Source organism: Haliotis rubra, unplaced genomic scaffold, assembly GCF_003918875.1.
Source record: "Haliotis rubra isolate DU_JTF1 unplaced genomic scaffold, ASM391887v1 Scf102, whole genome shotgun sequence".
Taxonomy (NCBI): Eukaryota; Metazoa; Mollusca; class Gastropoda; order Lepetellida; family Haliotidae; genus Haliotis; species Haliotis rubra.
In genome coordinates, this window is record NW_025764915.1 from 644,296 (window position 1) to 663,612 (window position 19,317).

The 19,317-nt window shown below is 40.0% G+C and overlaps 1 protein-coding gene across 6 annotated transcripts in view; it reads right to left on the reverse strand.

Moving 5' to 3' along the window:
* The window catches only part of LOC124270041 (innexin unc-9-like), a 168,092-nt gene that overhangs the window by 24,382 nt on the left and 124,393 nt on the right, over positions 1-19,317 (reverse strand). The window contains exon 1 of one of the 6 annotated variants that reach the window (XM_046705067.1): positions 14,971-15,611. The exons of the other annotated variants lie outside the window; for them this stretch is intronic. Within the exon in view, the coding sequence (XP_046561023.1) occupies positions 14,971-15,152 (182 nt within the window). The 5' untranslated portion in view covers positions 15,153-15,611. Of the gene's footprint in view, positions 1-14,970; positions 15,612-19,317 lie in introns of those variants that run through there. 6 annotated transcript variants of the gene reach the window in all.

The window sequence follows — 19,317 nt, forward strand, 5'->3', positions numbered from 1 at the left end:
GTACTGCTTGGAGTGGACTTGCAATGTACCTCAGCATTGATCGTATAGGGAAATGGTTGTGAAATAAAAAGAAAAGTCTCAGCGGATATAATCAGTGAAGTAAACATTGTATATACTTCCAGGCACGTGTCTTTATCTATGTTTAGTGAAGGACTTCAAACAGAAATGTTATGAATATAAGAACTATAGTCCTTGTTTTTACAGAAGGAAGTTTCTTTATCTCGTGAAAAGTTGAAGTCTCGTCTTTAACGAGAGTTTGATCCTAAACACAACGGGTAAAGAAGATGCATTCAGACATATGACCAAGAGCTAAAACAACTGGGTAATTGTTTGCAATTTTAGGGTGAGCATTCATGTAAACCGACCAACTTGATATTTTTTTTATACAGATTGAGTGTATGCCTAATCGATGGAAAAGTGCAGCACATATTTTGTATAAAACACAGAACAGGAAGAAAAACAACTTTCTAAAACTTTCAGGGTTGATAATTGTAGATATTTATTAACAATATATTTTGGAATCTGTGATTATGTAAATCCTTGAGGATAGAAACCGGAAACACATCGGACACCCAAACGAGGCTCTCGTCTAGCACCTAATCACCTCTACGCTGAAACTCGGGAAATAACGTCAAATCACGCGTGATTTACTCTCGAGGGCATATTAGACTTATCAGACATGTGGCCACGTGGTTCCGAGGTTAATGAAGGCTACAGTCGGGATGAAGGTCTTCTGGCAAGACTAAGTCTTTTCTAGTTTACTTGCAGCTATTTACGAGTTGGTAGGTATGTAGAAACGTGTAGGCTCAACGAAATGAGGTTAGGGTTCACCGAGAGTGTTTGTGTGGTTTTGTCTGGAGCAGCAAGACTTCAATGACTTGTTTGTACTAATTCAGTTTATTGATGGTACTAAACTGATAATAAAGTGACAAAACCATTAATACAATACTTGTATAACCGACTTTGTTCTTTGTAAATAAGAAGTCTACATTGCTAATGTTATAGCGGAAGCGAACAATGGGCGCTGTTTTAACAGAAATTCCTTATGATTATATGAGGGTTTGCCGCTTTCATTCACAAATTTAAAAAAAACTGATAAGGATTCTTCTTGGTTATGTTTGTCAGAACAATACAAGTGCTCGTGTGTTTCTCCAGAGATGTAAATATATAACATCTACCGCTGTCAACACTGTAAAAGCCGCGTGGGAATCCCACACTGCACAGTAAACGTTGGTTGATAGAACATCGAAGAATGTCAGTATAAAACAGCTGATATAACTGCAATTGACATGCAGTTTCTTCACGGTTATCTTGGTGTAGCTGTCGCGGTTTCATTAAAGACATTGTTGTAATATGAATTTTCTATTTCTGGTCTGCAAAATGACACCGTCAGGATCTATTCCTATTTACCACCTTTAGAGCGGCTAGGGTTCGCTTTCTTTGTTGACATACAAGTCAACCTCTATTGTATATACAATTGGCTGCATCAATGAAGAGTAGTGTTTTTATTCGTTGCTCAAAAAACACGTTGCAATAAACCATGTGCTCGTCGGTTTTTTTAATGTAGTGGATGCTTTAGGCTTTATTCATTTCGGGATCTCCACCCGCAGTAAGCCGTGATATAACTGTAATACAGCGGATTGAATCCCTACACACAATCACTCACTTATTACAATAAACATACAATCAGTCTTTGTCCCCGTCTGTCCATACCCCATACACCACGTAGCCTTGGGCAGTCCACGATCTAATTACCACCACGATCAACCTTTTTCTGAAAAACGAAATGTCAGCGTATGATCGGAGGCGATGATTGTGCTATTGCTTTCTAACCAAACAACATCAAAGGAAGTGTTTTACGTTAATGCTTTTAGAATCATTTCCAGTAAAGACATCTCTGTTTATACCGATTTCATAACATTACTCAAATCGACCATTGGCGTCCCTATACAGCATTATAATACCAATGGTCGCTCTAGATGTCTTTGAAAACAGCATCTGTTCACTGATATCAACATCAGTAAACGCAATATTTAACGAGGCGAGACGAACTTGTCACGGGTCGAATGGTAAGATGTGAAGATGGAAAATGAGCTACGTTACACACAGAGACACAGGGGGCAATTGAAATGACTGAGGAGCCAGGAAACATGGAACTTATTGAGGTTTATGAGAACAGAAACCGGCCATTCAAATTTTATGTTTTACAAATGAAGTCCAGATTCCGATCTGAACAGTTTCCCGAGCATCATGATAATGAATGTAACGGAGAGAGGCATTTATAGTTCAGAGATGTGGCATTTAAGGGCTTCCTTTGATCAGGTTTAAATAATGAACATGTGTACACTACTGTAAATACAGAATATTGATTATCATAACCAAAGACGGAGGAGAAACAAAAGAGAGCGCTGCTGCCTCAGGATATTGTGGTAGGTCTGTATATTGACATTGTTCTGCGGTCGGTCTGAGGTTGTTCTAAAACAACATCACGGTAACAAATCTGTCTGGTTCGAAGGTGGCTAACAACAGTTGTATAAGATAGTAATTTACACAGTAAGACTATCAATCATGTTACCTTCATCTAAAACTTAAGTTCACTGAGGTGGAAGGACATTATCCAGGTATCCAAAGAAAATATTAAGGTATTTATGTACCAAGCTATGCGTGGATGTCTGTCAAAACGTATCGAATATTGACATGATAATGGTCTTTAAACGTAATCCTTATTAAATGTGCATTGAACGATTCCAAATTTGATAGTTAATCATACGTTTATGAATAACTATCAAATAGTGATTATACTAGGTAATCGCGAATAGGTGAACATATCCTGCTTCCAAAGGACTTACAAAGACAAGTTAAATATTCACCAAGAGAAACACGGAAACATTGTTAAAATGGGAATTGAATCGGACATCGTTTTGGTAACTAAGTCAACATATACTGAGATTTCATCTACATGTCTACCACAAGACCTTTTAAATTTATCATTACCACAAAACAAAAAAAAACAAAAAAATTAAAAATGGGCAAGTGTCATATGAAGCTCTTAGAAATCGTCATTGAAAGATCATGATGAAGTGTTCTTCGAAAGTTGTGAAATGTGGAAATCAAAGGCCTGAGTTTTAAAATACTGCTCAATACAAAAAGAAGGTTCAGTCATCCCTCTTCTCGTAGCGTCTTGTGACAGAACTGTCATTCATACAAATTAGAACAATCAAACATGAATGTCATTGAACATAAGCTCCGTTATCAGTATCGATTGTGAAGAAGAGAGTGAGATGTGCAGAAATGATACACTGCACGTTATAATCTATACTATGAAGACTTTACACTGTGATCTATGTGTCACATCTACCTACTATGACCGCCGTCGTGGAGGAGTAGGCAGAGCAGTGGTCGCCAATGGCCATATCGTTCAAGAAGACCCTTTAAGATGCTTGCGTTTTGCATTAAGGGGAGTCAGTCAGCAGTCACAGTTACATTCACAGTCACAAAGTGTGTCTGTGTTGGGTATCCACTCCACATGGTGTCTCAGTGGACCATAAAGCCTCTTTGGCAAGTCAGAAGGACAAGCAGTTTCATACACAGGGACACCTGTGTCTCATGCACAGGGACACATTCAAGGACACATGTGCCTCGCTTTAAAAGTAATATTTTTTAAGGCGAAGCTTAGCTCCATTCTTATTTAAGAAGAGAATGAGTTATCTGAATTGTGGAACACCTAAATCGTTGTTAATTGTATTATTCATGCTCATACAAGGAACCACAGTTTTCAGCTGTCAAAACAATCCTTTGTGCAACACGGAAAGGTGCAACCCGATATTGAATTTTACTTATCAAATTTATTTTAATTGATTAGCATTTCTGAAACTTTAAGATATTCTAAAGAAACATATTTCAGTCTTCTCCATATTTATGTGTGTGTGTGTTTTTTTCTGTTTAACGTTACCGTTTGAAATGATGTCATGTTTCAATGCCCAGATTTATGTCTATAAATTATTTATAAATGAAGCCACTTTGACTTTCGTTTATTTCAATTCAATATTAAAAACAAACATTGATGTCAGTTTCTGAGGTTATATTAAATATTTATGCAGCTTGTAGAAACGCGGAGCCACTTGAAATAGATAAAAAATATCATCGCAATCGTATTCTCAAAACAGCAGAGACACTTGAGTGGGTTGCCAATTAAATGTCAATTATAGTGGTTGAATGTAAACTTACAATAACAGTATGGTATTAACTTCTGATCTTATGCGATTCTTTTAGTAAAATAGATTCTAATGCTCGATTTACAAATTCAATTAATATAGTTAAACTTGGAAATTGCAAAATGCTGATTTTGTAAATTATAAATGCTTACCAGCAATGCAACTTTTTATTATTTGCGTGTCTTAAGCATTGTTTTACCTGTTCCCCTAAACCTAAAGATGAAAATAAATTGTTTATACATTTGTCTTTTCATAGGAACTGATTGTGCACATGCATTTAGGAAACTTTAATATGTATACACATGTGTTTTATAAGCCTGTGTTTACAAGTGGTATCACCTTATCTTAAGGCTACCACGATGTATACTAGTAGATGGGAGTCTGCGTTTCCTCTCGGAAGATCAAAGGAGATGCTTGTAAACTTTTACATCATCTTTGGACTTCAGCCCCAAAGGACACGTCGAATTCATTCTGAAGTAATTTCCTTCGGTTTTTTAAAGTTCTTTTCTTCTTGCCAAATGAAACCTGTAACCCACCACAGACCATCCATACGCTTGTAATCTCTCTGATAATCGTTTTGTTTACATGAAATTCTTATCAACTCCAAGGTTGGATAATTCTCCATTTATAACATTGTGCTCTTCCATGGAGCGTGTTTACAAAGTGAGGCCAGGACCCTATCGCTCTCGAGAACCCCCCACCCACTCCCGACCGATGCACTTGAGTCAAACAGGCAGGCACGCGAGTTTGTAGTTCTTCAACGTCTGAAAACTTACAGGAATGTAACTTGAGGAGCAGGAGGATCGAGGCGCAAGTCATTTGGGCCATTTCACAGAGGATGTTATGATCTATATATAGCAAGGGGTATTGACGTCATCAAGAACTAAACCAAGGGGGTCTGGGGTTTCTAGTCTGTAAACTTGGTCTGGTGCCTAGCACCAGGTAAAATGAGAAAAAAAGTGTACGTCTTCTGCAGAATATATGATCGCTTTTTCTTCTCTCGTAACAATGATCAGAGTTATCAAAAAGAAGTTGAGTCTTACGGGTTAACCTGAGTTAATAGGATTTCAATATGTTATGTTAATACAGAACATATAAACAATACGGCGTTCTGAAAGGGATACATCTTGTGCTAGGTAGCTCGCTTCTGGCATTGTCATCGCACGTGTCATACCGAGTCGAACAGGTATAAATCAATACCTACCACCAAATCTGAGAAGTCCAGACCATTTTGAATTCTTTTCCGTAATACTTGGAACCAGCTCCAAAAGAAGTCAAAATTGGCACAAACTCCAACTTAAGATAAAACACGAAGTCCATCCCATATTCCTCGTAAACGAGACACTACGGGCGACCGTAGAGTAGACACCAGTGGACACTGACAATGGCCGTTCGATCGCTGTCACGTTAACACGGGCTGGACACGGCCAGAGTAATAGAATCGCCACTGAAAAATCAAAGCTCGGAAGGTTTCGACGATTTACCGCTTCAGCTGCGCGGAGTGATACGGCAAGGCGCAGGTCTTCGACTCTTGGCCTGAGAGGGGGAGCGAGGAGGAGAAATACAGGAGGGAGGGTGATATGGCGATGGAAGGAATGTGGGCAGCGTTTATGCTGGAAGAGAGGAGGGGACGGACTCTAAATCCAAGTCCCGATCGATCGATTTGACAGTCGCATCACGATTTCTGCCCATCACAATTTACTCTCGCGAAACGAACACAGGATCTTTATCAGGTATTAGCTCAATTTAATCTGGTTTGCAGAGCGTTGTGTTTGAAAACAGTTTCTGTTTGACAACGGTATTGGCACAGAAGTCTTTGTAAACTCCATCACATAAATCCTCAGTTTAACATCCACTTTGTGATAGGGGAATACACAATTTGAGTACACGTTTGACATACCGTTACAGAGATCTGTCATCAATTGCCTTTGAAATGGCAATGTAGATTGACATTAAATGACTTCACAAAATACAAATCTAGAGTCTTGCTGATGGAAAAGCCGACATTTCCTAATAATACGTACCTACGTACAGAAGTTCAAAGAATCTCACGCAATGTCCAAAGAGTATGGAACAATTTAGACAAACAATTCTGATTGTTCTTGAAACTATAGACATTGTTTTAGCACGGAATAAGGAACGATGTCCTCATGTCGACGACCAGGTCTTTAAGAACCGCTGCCATATAGATGCAATTTCGCGGCGTAAAACTAAAGTCACTCACTCACTTTTTGTAGAACTACTATCAGATTACAGAATGATGTGTTTTCAGTGGGAACGACAATAAGATCTGAAAATGACTTTCTCAAGCAAAACTGAAATCATGATATATTCACGAGAGCACAGTACAGAAGTGTATTCTTGAAACGATTAGAAAATACACAGCAGAATACAGCGTGAGTGAGTTGATATTGCCTAACGCCGCTTCAACAATGTGGGAGCTATTTGTGTTGAGACTGTGAGAAAGGTTACCCTAACGAAGACTAAAAATGAAAATAAAGAATTGTTTTAATTAATTAATGAACTCTTAATGCCGTAGAAAATATAATATTATTAATTTTAAGGATTTATATATGTTACCTTCTATCAGAATGCCTTCAGTAGATAGAACAGCTATTTTGGACTTATATTTGAAGTAAGTGACTTCGTGTGGCAACGTTGAACTTAATCTTAATATTTCTAGCTAAATGGCTTCTATCATATCAACATTAAATATGCCAACACGGCGGCGCCATAGACCCCAGGTATGTGCATGTATGATGTTAAAAAACATACATTGCTTGCAAACCCATTACCCAAGAGATGGAGGCCTAATTCATCTAACACGCCTACGTGGGAATCTCTCAGAAAAATGCATATCAGAGTTTCATTTATCGAGTAATTGCAAAGAGTACATTAAAATAATGCTCATAAAGAAAATATAATGAGTAACAAGTTGCTTTATTCTGGTGCCCGAGGACAAAGCAATATCAGTTGTAAAAGCGTATGATGAATGTATGGAAGGTTACATAATTACTTTACCATGGTCATTGTTCCCTCCTGCGTTTAGCAGCATGGAGTAGATGGTATCCTGATAATTACTGTTTGTAAGACGTTGTTGTTGCTTAGAAAATCTTGTCGATTTGTTATCTCGAATCCGAATGCCGCTAGAAACTAAAGCTCTCACAACTTTTCCATTTGATTAAAGTTGTAGTTAAACAGAAGAACGTCCATTCATGGAAGATGTTCCTAAATGAGATGTGGGAAAAACTCGAAGTGATGCATATTTTATACGTCTTAATCCATACACAAGAGCATAATGATGACAAAACAAGAAACATAGTCAAGGCACTTAAACACAATATGAAGGCACTTAGAAACATAGCCAAGACAACTAGAAACACAACCAATGCACGGGGAAACATTATGAAGGCACGTAGAAATATAGTCAGGTCACTTAAAAAGACTAGATGCACCAATAAACATAATTAGGGCACCTCGAAATATAGTCAAGGCATTAGGAAACAGGACGCCAAGAAACATAGCACACCAAACTACAGAGAGCACCTAGAAACAAAGGGCACCTAGAAAACAGGGGACCTAGAAACATGGGGCACTTAGAAACATAGGGCACAATGAAACATAGTGCACCAGAATACGGAGGGCACCTAGAAACAACGAGCACCTAAAACATATGGCACCAAGAAACACAGGGCGGCTAGAAATACAGGGCACCGAGAAACACAGGGCGGCTAGAAATACAGGGCACCAAGAAACACGGGACAGCTAGAAACATAGGACACCATGAAACACAGGGCACCAAGAAACATAGGGCGGCTAGAAATACAGGGCACCAAGAAAACACGGGTGATGAGTACGGTGATAGATCTGCAAAATGTGATTTAGTTGAGTAAGTTCAGCTATGTATTTAATATATTTCGCCATCTTCATATGGGATGAAGGAACAAAGTAATATTTACCACTGTTGAAACTATAATACAGCTCGTCAAACTCAGACAATAACCTGTTTGGATTATATTACGAAACCTATTCTATCGGGCGTAAAAGGCATATTGGAGACAGAAAGGTTACACTTCATATTAATTCTTAATTTACGAATTCTGGTAAAGTTATGCGATGCAATCCATGCCCACACAATACGAAATCATGATCAGACTGGAACCCACGACCAGCCAATCCTGCTAGGTAATGTACACAACTCTTAAACCACGGGTCAACCTGTCCAACATTCCATGATAGAAGTTGCGGGACACTGAGAACAGAGCTTGCGGTGATGAATAAACCCGTCACAAAAGACAACCTATCAGTCATTGCTGAATGATATCCACATCATCTAACTGCAGCTCTTTAGATTGCCCGGAGGCCCATATGGCCCATATGTGAATCTCCATTACTCAGCCATATGGGTCCCCCTGCTCTAATTTTCAGAATTTTGGCACATAATTTTCTTTAATGACGTGTCACTTGGGTATTCAAAGCATTCAGATAAATCTAAATCAAGATCTGTCTGGTTTCCTGTCGCAGTTGTCTTTGTAGATCTTTAAAACATTATAATTTGTTGGTCTAAGTCTTGGTGTAAGGAAACACTTAGGACATGTTCTGAAAAACCACAAATGCTAAAATATTCTTGGCTGATGTATGTCTCTAATATCAGTTACCTAAATGTGAAATAAATGCAATGCAAGCAAAATGACCCTATATTTAGAAACTAACAGTAGGAGTTAATTCCTCATGTGTGCCCTATTCAAACATCATTACAACATCGCGAGCACAAATCCACCTTAACACGAGGCAACGATTCCAATTCAATAATCACTTTGTTGACGACTTATGTGTGAATTCCTTCACCATCTTAAGCCCTAACACGTTTGTAAGACAGAAAGGAAACATGTACAGATCGATATTGGTTACCTAAACTACCGTACGTCCCTGATATATGAACAGCGTAATAATCAAATTACATAAATTCTCATGAGATATAATCCATTGTAAGGCCAAAGTTACATTGTAATCTGTTGTCATAGCAACCAGATGTAACACGAACTACTTCCTTTAGACCAATTAAGGTTTATGAAACAACGCCATTCTCACCGATATTAGTGCTCCATGTTTTGAATGTATATGTACAAGGACCATCTGCTGCTCGTACGCGAAGAGAGAAAGGTCACACATCACTAGAACATCGCCAGCAACTACACGTCAACGTGATCGTGCTCTGCAACATCAGTCCCGTGGACAATGAATGATAATCAAGCTCTGGCAGATCCACTTTACGCAAAATAAAATTTTAAACGAGTGGCTGTAGCTTTAACTTTAAATTCAAGCTTCAAGCTTTTAAATTCATAGATTCAGAATTTTGCAAGCACGTTTAATATAACAAAGTGCAAGAAGGATGTTTCATGAACGTTTGATTCAGTGCAATTTGTTTGCTTTATGATTGTATTTTTGCAAAGGCTGCATAATCTGGAAGACCTCATGTGAACTCTCTTAAATGCAATTAAATGCTAAAATCCTTTACATCAAAGAGTAAACACTGTGAGTGATGATCAGCTAACCTCCCTTTAGATTAAGGTGGGTGGGGTGGGAAGGGAGATATTGTCATCAACCCACCAGCTGAGCGAGGAACGTGGCCTCATCAACAGCGTTATCTTCTGTCGTTCTCTGAAATTGATTTTTGTTAAAAAATTTAGACTTGCAACAAATCGATATTGCTTGACCTCCATTTATCAAAATGCGCGCTGGTGATATATTTGCAAGTCAGATTGCAGAAAGCGACTTGTGCTGGCGTATGAATTCAAATTTGTATACGATGATGTTATTGTTTAACATTTAATGCCAGGGAATTGATTCGGTTTGTGAAGATCTCTCATGAGCATTGAAATCTTTTGAATCAAACTTTTGAAGGATAATATCATTTGGAATTCATACATGAGGACGACTGTGTATAACTGACCGAAAATGACATTGGATTGAGATTAGAAATAACGCCTGATTCCTGTTTGCAATATGTTCCTATTTTCGCAAATCATGATTCCTCATAACAGCCTCTTAGGTCTCAGTGATGTTGGAATATGTAGTTTTTACCAATATTTAATGACGACGAAAATGTGTAAGTCTAATCACAAGCACTAAACACGTGACATAGCAACATTAGTTATCCATTCCTTAGGACCATGCACAAACAGCGGATCCAGTCTTAAACAAGGGAGGTAATTCCATTATTTAGTAACCGTCCACTGTAGTTAACATCTGTCAGGTCAATGTGCTGACAGGACATATTTTAGATATAGTTCAAATATGTCGTTAAGCATTATTTAAATGGATATGCTTCTCGAGAATTATATCTGTATGACATTGACTTGACCATACGTACTTTGAGAAAATCAACAGAACATTAATCGAGGGCCAACAGAACCGGAGAACATTAACTGAGGACCGACAGAACATTAACCGAGGACCGACAGGAGACTGACAGAACATTAACCGAGGACCGACAGAAGACTGACAGAACATTAACCGAGGACCGACAGTAGACAGACAGAACATTAACCGAGGACCGACAGAAGACTGACAGAACATTAACCGAGGACCGACAGTAGACAGACAGAACATTAACCGAGGACCGACAGAAGACTGACAGAACATTAACCGAGGACCGACAGTAGACAGACAGAACATTAACCGAGGACCGACAGAATGACAGAACATTAACCGAGGACCGACAGTAGACAGACAGAACATTAACGGAGGACCGAAAGAAGATTGACAGAACATTAACCGAGGACCGACAGTAGACTGACAGAACATTTACCGAGGACCGACAGAAGACTGACAGAACATTAACCGAGGACCGACAGTAGACAGACAGAACATTAACCGAGGACCGACAGAAGACTGACAGAACATTAACCGAGGACCGACAGTAGACAGACAGAACATTAACCGAGGACCGACAGAACACTAACAGAACATTAACCGAGGACCGACAGGAGACAGACAGAACATTAACCGAGGACCGACAGAAGATTGACAGAGGAAACCATGAAATGTTGACCGTTCTTGAGAATCAAATACAAGGCACCATCTTTATTCTTCTTCGTAGAGTATTTGCATTGAGACGACAGAGTTCACCAAAACACTCATTTCCAAATCAATCACAGGTATATTAATATGCATTTAAATCCTTAGCAGTGCGCGGAACACGACCCCAATACTAAAGACAAACGTCAGAGTCTTGCAAATATCTTCCCGCTTTCGACAGCTGATCATACTAGGTTTGCATTGCAATCAATCAAAACGGACCCTGACCTGTCTCCCCGTCAATTAGTATAATAACGATGTTGTCTTTGTCGTCACAGGGTCATAAATCACATGGAGAGACAACATACATTATCCTCCAGTCAAACAAGGATGCTACCATGATGCTAATATCAGTCCGTCAACAAATTATCTGCAAATTAAAACCTGCTGCAGACAGAATTAATGCTACTTTGGCAGTTTACAACCAGGAGTGAGTGAGTGAATTGGGAGAGTGAGAACGAAAGCCTGGAGACACGTATGTCTAATTCTTTTACCATTTTTTAAAACCCAGGGACACTTGTACAGTGCGGACAAACCTGACGAATCTGGGATTCTTGTACACCTAAGGGACGCAACTCTGATCACCAAATTTACATTTACTTCCTTTCAAACTCTTTAAGATCAAGAGGAACCGTTGTCAACAAGAACTCCGTGACGCTTGGATAACAGCATTCTGACACTGTTACATTTTATGTTTTCTCAATGCAATGTCCAGTCATGCTAAACTTGAAACAGTCCCCAATGTGCTTTCCTGTCGGAATGAGGTTAAATATATTTGTTTCAGAAACACGTTCCCTTCACCATCTTACATTAACGTTCTTGTAAAAAAAATGGCATTTCTCTGTGTGAAGTAAGTTGAGATTAAAGGTAAATTATGCTCCCTCTTTCTTCTTATGAACCACTTGATATATCAAGTGTTTCTTTTTAACTTCTTTTACTCGATGACGTCACTATTTGAGAGGAAACAGGGAATGGAATTGGTAATTTCCCATGTTTATGTCCAAGTGCACGTTCCTTGCTTACGGCAGCAGTTGCCGATATAGTGCAGTAGATAACTCCACACACACACGCTGTAGGGAGTAGGCGACCTGTTTACTCAACTCGCTACACATGTCCCACACGTGCTGAATGTCAACATCCTAAAACCTTCCATTCATGCTTCGAAGATTGACACAGGAGCCATAGACTTCCGGGTTTGCACAATTCGCCCATAAAACCTTCCAAAACCTAAAAAAGCCAAATTTTGATCATAAATAACATTATTCTGTAATAGGTCGTACAAAACCACAGTAAAACAACCAGATGACTTGGGTTTAACAGGTAGATGTACGTCTACAATAACAACACCACTCCAGTTATCAAATTATGAACCATAACGGTTTGAAATTATGTATATTGATTACAAAGAAGACACCAGAGTGAGTGACTGAGTTTGGTTTTACGCCGCTGTTAGGAGTATTCCAGCAATATCACGTCAATGGACGCCAGAACTGAGCTTCACACACTGTACCCATGTGGGGAATCGAACCCGGGTCTTCAGCATGACGAGCGGACGCTTTAACCAGTAGTCTACCCCACCGTCCCAGAAGACACCAGAATGCCACTTGAGCTTGTTCGTCAGTAACATTTAGAGATGTACTTTATGTTTCAGAATGTATTAATGATACCGGACCACGCCCGACAATAAGCTTCTTACACAAGCTTCATCATACGCCTAGGCCAAATGTAGAGAAGGCATCAAACTCAGGTAATATGATACACCCAGCCTTATTACCCTGCACATCTTGACCATGTTAAACACCAGCTTGCCACCATCCATTTGACCATGTGGTTAATACTCATGTTGGTCTATGAGCATGTGCACTCTGTTTCAACAGTGGGTTAAACCTTGTTTTTAGTAACCCGATGCATTCTGCGGTTAGCTACATATCAACAAGACGTTTTGGAGGGTGGGAGGTGTCATACTAATTGTTGGATAAAAGTTTTACTGCTGCTGAGAGATCTTAAAACATAGGGACGTTTCTAGCATTTGGCCTAGGACTAATTATGAAACAGCCCATAGGTGTTTACAGAAAATTAATTCAAAGTGTGCTATGCAGGTTATTACTTCTACAAATCACAAAGCTTAGTCCAAAGTGCAGAGTCTCTCATTATAAACGTAAGAATGTACAGCAATATATTTCAAGCTTCTTTGATCGTTGGACTCCAGGAGTGGCCCAGATGCTTAATGGTATGGTGTGTGTGATGATTTAGAACGTTTTTATGTCGGGATTCCATTCCGCCGTGGGCAGACTGAGCTTGAGACCTAACGTTGTTTTTCAGCAATATCGGGCCGTCGAACTCCTGAATTCGAGGTAATAAATTCCTCGTTTAATACCAATTTGGAGTTAAACTAAGGCATGAAAGTGAACCTTCCTACTATGTATTTAACCTATGCCATTGTATTCAGTAATTTTGTACTAGTCGATACATTTATGTTCATTATCAAACATAACATCACATAAATGAGTTTTCATATCAAAGGATGTGAAAAGTGGACCTCTTGCTTTCACGTCCCCCGTCAGAACAGATTCTGATTAAAGAATCCTTTGATTTCTCTGGGAAAATCTGGTTGTTTATAGAATGGCACACTGTCTTTACAATTTATGCTGAAAACGTAACGTATCCATTCTATTAAAGAATTATCGGAGAATCGATTAGGGCGGGGCTTAATGCTGCATCATAATTGCGAATTCTTCACGGCTGTTGTACAAATACGCAAGGGAAAGAAGTTGGGTAAGGGTGTGACTTAAAGATGTGATATTACACCACTGAGACCCCCAACCCTCACCCCCCTCCCTCCCAGTCTCGACAACTCACCCACCTGCTCAAACCAGTCAGAGAGCAGATGAAGACGTCTGTCTGTTGAGAATGATAGTTTGACCATTGGAATTAGCGCTATCTGGCTGAAACTGACCGTCTTGCTGCTCAACGAAACTGACGTTAAGTATGGAGCCCTTTCTAGATAAGCAGCCATTACTGAAAGTAGTTCCTGCTCTTCAGAAACACATACAAATCAAACGAAAAACTCTTTCTCTCTCTCTCTCGTGCGAAACATACATTACATACGCCATCCTGTAGCTTTCATCTCCCATGAATTGATCGTTTCCTGTACAGTTGGCCATGAGGAAGTAAATTGAAAACCTTCGCTAAACACCGACCACAACCCCCAAATTATCTGAAAACTTCCATGGTCTGTATTTACAACGTCCACGGTATCGGTCACGTGGCCATAGCCCACATCCAAACATACCTGTGATATTAGCGTAAATAATGACAGCCTGCATTATTATAACGATGATGGTTACGAGGATGCTTGCTCAGTTTGGATGCGGATAAAGAGATCCAAAGGCCATGTATCCTTTTAAAACTGAAACAAACCACCTGGTTTGCCACACAAATGCTTTCATATTGTTTCGATAAAAACAACACCTCATGTCATATCTGACGAAGCCATTAATCACTGACAGGTTAACAGAAGCAATTTGAGAGAATTGTTTAAATAGGCTTGTCATAATGTACATGGAATGACCGCTTTTGACACTAGTGACCAACGGACGGTATCGGGAATAAAAGCGCGGGCGTTTCAGCCAACCAATAGGGACAGGGCTTTAAGGTGACAAGACTGGGTACTCACGGCGAGGGGCCCCCTCCACTGTCATGTGCCGACGGCGTTGACGAGTGTGACGTCAAATGAATTGTATGCTCCAAACGTTCCCCAATCTCAGACCCTCTCCGTAGACTAGCCCTTGACGATGGCGCTGCTCCGGTTGCCGATGATGCTGCTATTTCGCCAAAAAATCTGACCATGGACGGCATGGTTGCTCCGTTGTGACAACCTTAGAATGGTCGAGGTGGGTCGAGCGCCCGCCCGCCCTCCTACTGGGCATTCGTCCCAAGCCTCACACCCGACTCAACCACGATTCTAAAATAACTACTTGGACCAAAGCACAGATGGAGCGAATGAACACTGCCGAGTAAAAATGCAGTGGCTGAAAGCCTAACCGCTGGTCCACGGATCGAGGTCGGCCGATTCAAGTTCCATTCTTACTCCCAACATAGCCACCGTAGAGTTTGTCGCTTCTAAGTCCCATAGTCATCTTAAGGAACCCTGTTTCCACCTGAAGCAACGCTAGTCCCTCCGTAGATCCACATCATGCAGATTCCCATAGTCCCGCTGTATGGGAACCAGGATGCTGTCTATAGTGCAAGTACTATCCACAGACACGGCTACAGGGAGGGAGAGAGAGAGATGGGGAGAGAGAAACACAGGCACAAGCCTCTAGCTACGGAGTTGAGGGAGAGAGAAAGGAGGAGGTGTTTATTGAACGTATCATCAGTCAGAGAAAGGGTTAACATTTCGGTTCGGCTTTCACAACCTCGTGACAGTCAGAAAGATGGACGCACGTGCAGGCATTTAGCTCGAGACGCGCACACAGCACGTGATAGGACAGACAGTGATTGAAGCCCGAGGTCGATATTTTGTCACCAGAGACAGAGAGTCGGCTCGGTGCAGGAGATATGCAAGTGTGGCCGTGCAGTGTTCCCTGAACGGGTCAATCTTGTCGTTGGTTGCATAATGCTACAAGAACATTTTCCTGTCGTGTCGATCTCATAAATGATCTGATTCGTGGTGTAGTGTCGTGCATGTGTCAGTGAGGATTTGCCAGGTGTCTTACAGACAATGTTGATAAGAGGTGCACCAATATTGCATCACACAATAATTACAGCACTAAACCATGCATACAAAGTGCATTGGCACCGGATCTACATTTACCATTGTCGCAAGACCGAAAAATACTAAATCGCGTTATCATGATGGAAGAAAAATCAATTTGCTTTGTCGTCCGAATTCCTATTTCAGACTATAAGCTCCATAATGCAGAGACATTATGCACCATAAGGTATATTTTCTAATAGTTACAACGGAGCAAATATGCAATCACATTCAACACAAAGTAGCAATGAAATATCCGCCATTCTACGCATGCGCACATGCGGAACTAAAATTCGCTGTCTCCTCGCTGCATGATATTAGCACGGTTTCGAGTGAACCCTTGTTTTGCATTAGCACGGGCTTTCAAATTTGGGCTCAAATTAAAAAAGATTCATTCTCGGGGGGATTGGATTTTTTTCGCCATTACTCTTCGCGATGATTCATGCAAAAAACCTTTTCGCGTTAATGAGGTTATTTCAACGCAAATATTAACCCTTTAACCCAGTCCTCTTTGCACTCAATATTAGCTAAAATATTATCATCGCCAGAGTGCCACCGTCAGCAATGTTATTTTGAATCCACACTATATCCTTAATGGCAACGGATACCAAAGAACTCTTGCTAACGTCAGAGAAGTGTGTCAGTAAAGGGCGTTATGAACTGGACAAGGGAATTATTGTTAATGAGTGCAAATACTGTAAGTATCATAAAGATACGAGTACACTTGGTCGTTGTCTAGGCCGTAAAGTTAACGTTATATCTCAGCCAGGAATAACTTTATGGAACGTTATTATCTATTATAAGATCAATAGTTATGAAAATGAAAAACGAACCAACCTACACACGGCCAAACGAGACATAACAGACCGACCACATCTTATCAAATGATATATCAATTCTGTCAAAGAATCGGTTTTCATTCAAATTGCATTATAGGATCCTGGGAAGTACAAAGTTCGATTCTTGCGGCATGTACATATAGTCATTCACGTCACCCTCATATCCTACCGCTCTCGTCACGCCGAAGACCCGGGTTTGATTCCCCACATGGGTACAATGTGTGGAGCCCATTTCTGGTGTCCCCCGCCTTGATATTGCGTCGTAAAACCATACTAGCCCCTCCCATCCCACCGGGTACCCATCACGTTGTTGCGCGATGACATTAACATATGTATATCGGAACCCTAATACATTCAAAGAAACATTTATTTATTAATTGAACCCGTGGATAATCGAGAGTACTTATCCACAGTTCGACATAAACGAAGCATCGTGTTAAGGCCATGTCAAAATTGATTTGGTACCAAAATGTTACATCTTAATCGATATATTGAGATAAGGTTCGATCATTAAGGTTCATTGCATTCAGTATTTGGAGTAATCGTGAACACCTGACATAATGACAGACAAGCTACATAAACTGTTGGCGTAACGGATCCCTTTGTGTTGACGTTTGAATTTGTTCCTGGCGTTTGGTTGCAGTAAACCAACTGTTTAGCTAACAGCCGTAACGGGGAAGAGAGATCATTATCACATGAACTTGACAAAGAATAACCATAATCTATTTGCAGGTGTTAGCTAATACGTCAGCGCTACAACAGTTTAGAATGGCAAATGAAAGCAACGACCTGGAATTGAATATACACAGAAAATATAGAAACAATAACACTTTTGTAAGACAATTTGCACGTTTAACGAGCTTAATTTAGTGGTCCCTTTTAGTTTGTTATAACCGTAGATTATTGTTATGAGGGGTGATGGGTAGCCCAGTGGTTAAAGCGTTCGCTCGTCACGCCGATGCTTCGGGTTCGAGTCCCCACGTGGGTACAATGTGTGAAGTCCTGTAATGAGGTATGGGTCGTACAAGGCAGCGTTTGATACGATGACCACCCATTTTGTCGTGTAAGATGACAGACAATTAACATGTCACATGTCAGTCTAGTCAAACGACAAGAGTAAGGTGACCTATTTAACAAAATGCAAAGGTAAATATATATTCTCGGAAAAATATGAAAAACATAAGGTCTAAGTATTTTCATTACGAAATGTATAGAAATCAAAGCATAAAAACGTAATTAAACCGACCTTAAACATAAAACTTGAATTAAGAGAGTGCACCTTTAATGCATATTTGTACTTATACAAATAGTGTAGGTAATTGCAAGGAAGTTAGACTGTGAGCCTGTTCTACATCAATAACAAAACAATTATCTTCTCATCACATTGTTTAAAACCATCAGCGAGTGCCAATAGGTATTATAAACTCCATATGGCGAATCGACATCGATGTCAGTAACTTTACTTTCTTTATGTTATCGAAACGGATCACTTTCTTGAAAGAAAAGGACAAGACACCGATTCCATCCATTTGATGGAAGAACAATGACTCTTAAATCGTTTTATCGTGTCTGTGCATTTTCTTAAAGAGTTCCTAGCAGAAAGATTTACATTCCAAATCATTTCAGCTGACGTTGACCTGTAGCAATACACCAATTATAACGATAGCATTGATATTGATATAAGTATACCTTCATCGGGAAATTTTAGGATTGTTTAGTGTTATTTCAGTTATTTCGGGTAATATTTACATTAACAGCAAATAGTGAGTGAGTTTAGTTATACGCCGCACTATATGGCGGCGGTCTGTAAATAATCCGGTCTGGACCAGACAATCCAGTGATCAACAGCATAAATATCGATCTACGCAACTGAGATACGATGACATGTGTCAACCAAATCAGCGAGCCTGACCACCCGATCCCGTTAGTCGTCTCTTACGACACGATTCTTCACGGGTTCCACGGCAAATAACGCATACCAAGTAGAACAGTATCTGGGAAACTCGTATCCTACTAAATCATGAAACTTCTGTGAACTGAATAAACAAATATCTGTGTTGATAAATTGAGCGAACAACGTTTAAAGAAAAAATGATTGGGAGAATGGCGACAAAGGCTCAAACTAGACGATACAATTTAATGGTTTGCCACATAATGTCGATAAAGACATCATGTCACTGGTGATTAACCAATAGTCTATCTTTACCATCTAAAGACCGCAACAGGCTTAGAGCTGTCCGGTCTGCTATTTAGATCACCATCAAACAGAAAGCATTAGCGGTATGCAGTCGAATTCATAGACTGCCCTTTCACATCTACGTTGTGTTATGTTCCTCCAACCATAAAATTAGTTCCGTCGTTCGGGTCTGGCGTTAATCTGGTGGCGTTAATTTGGCGGAATGTCAGCCGGGCCTTCGCTGACCACTCT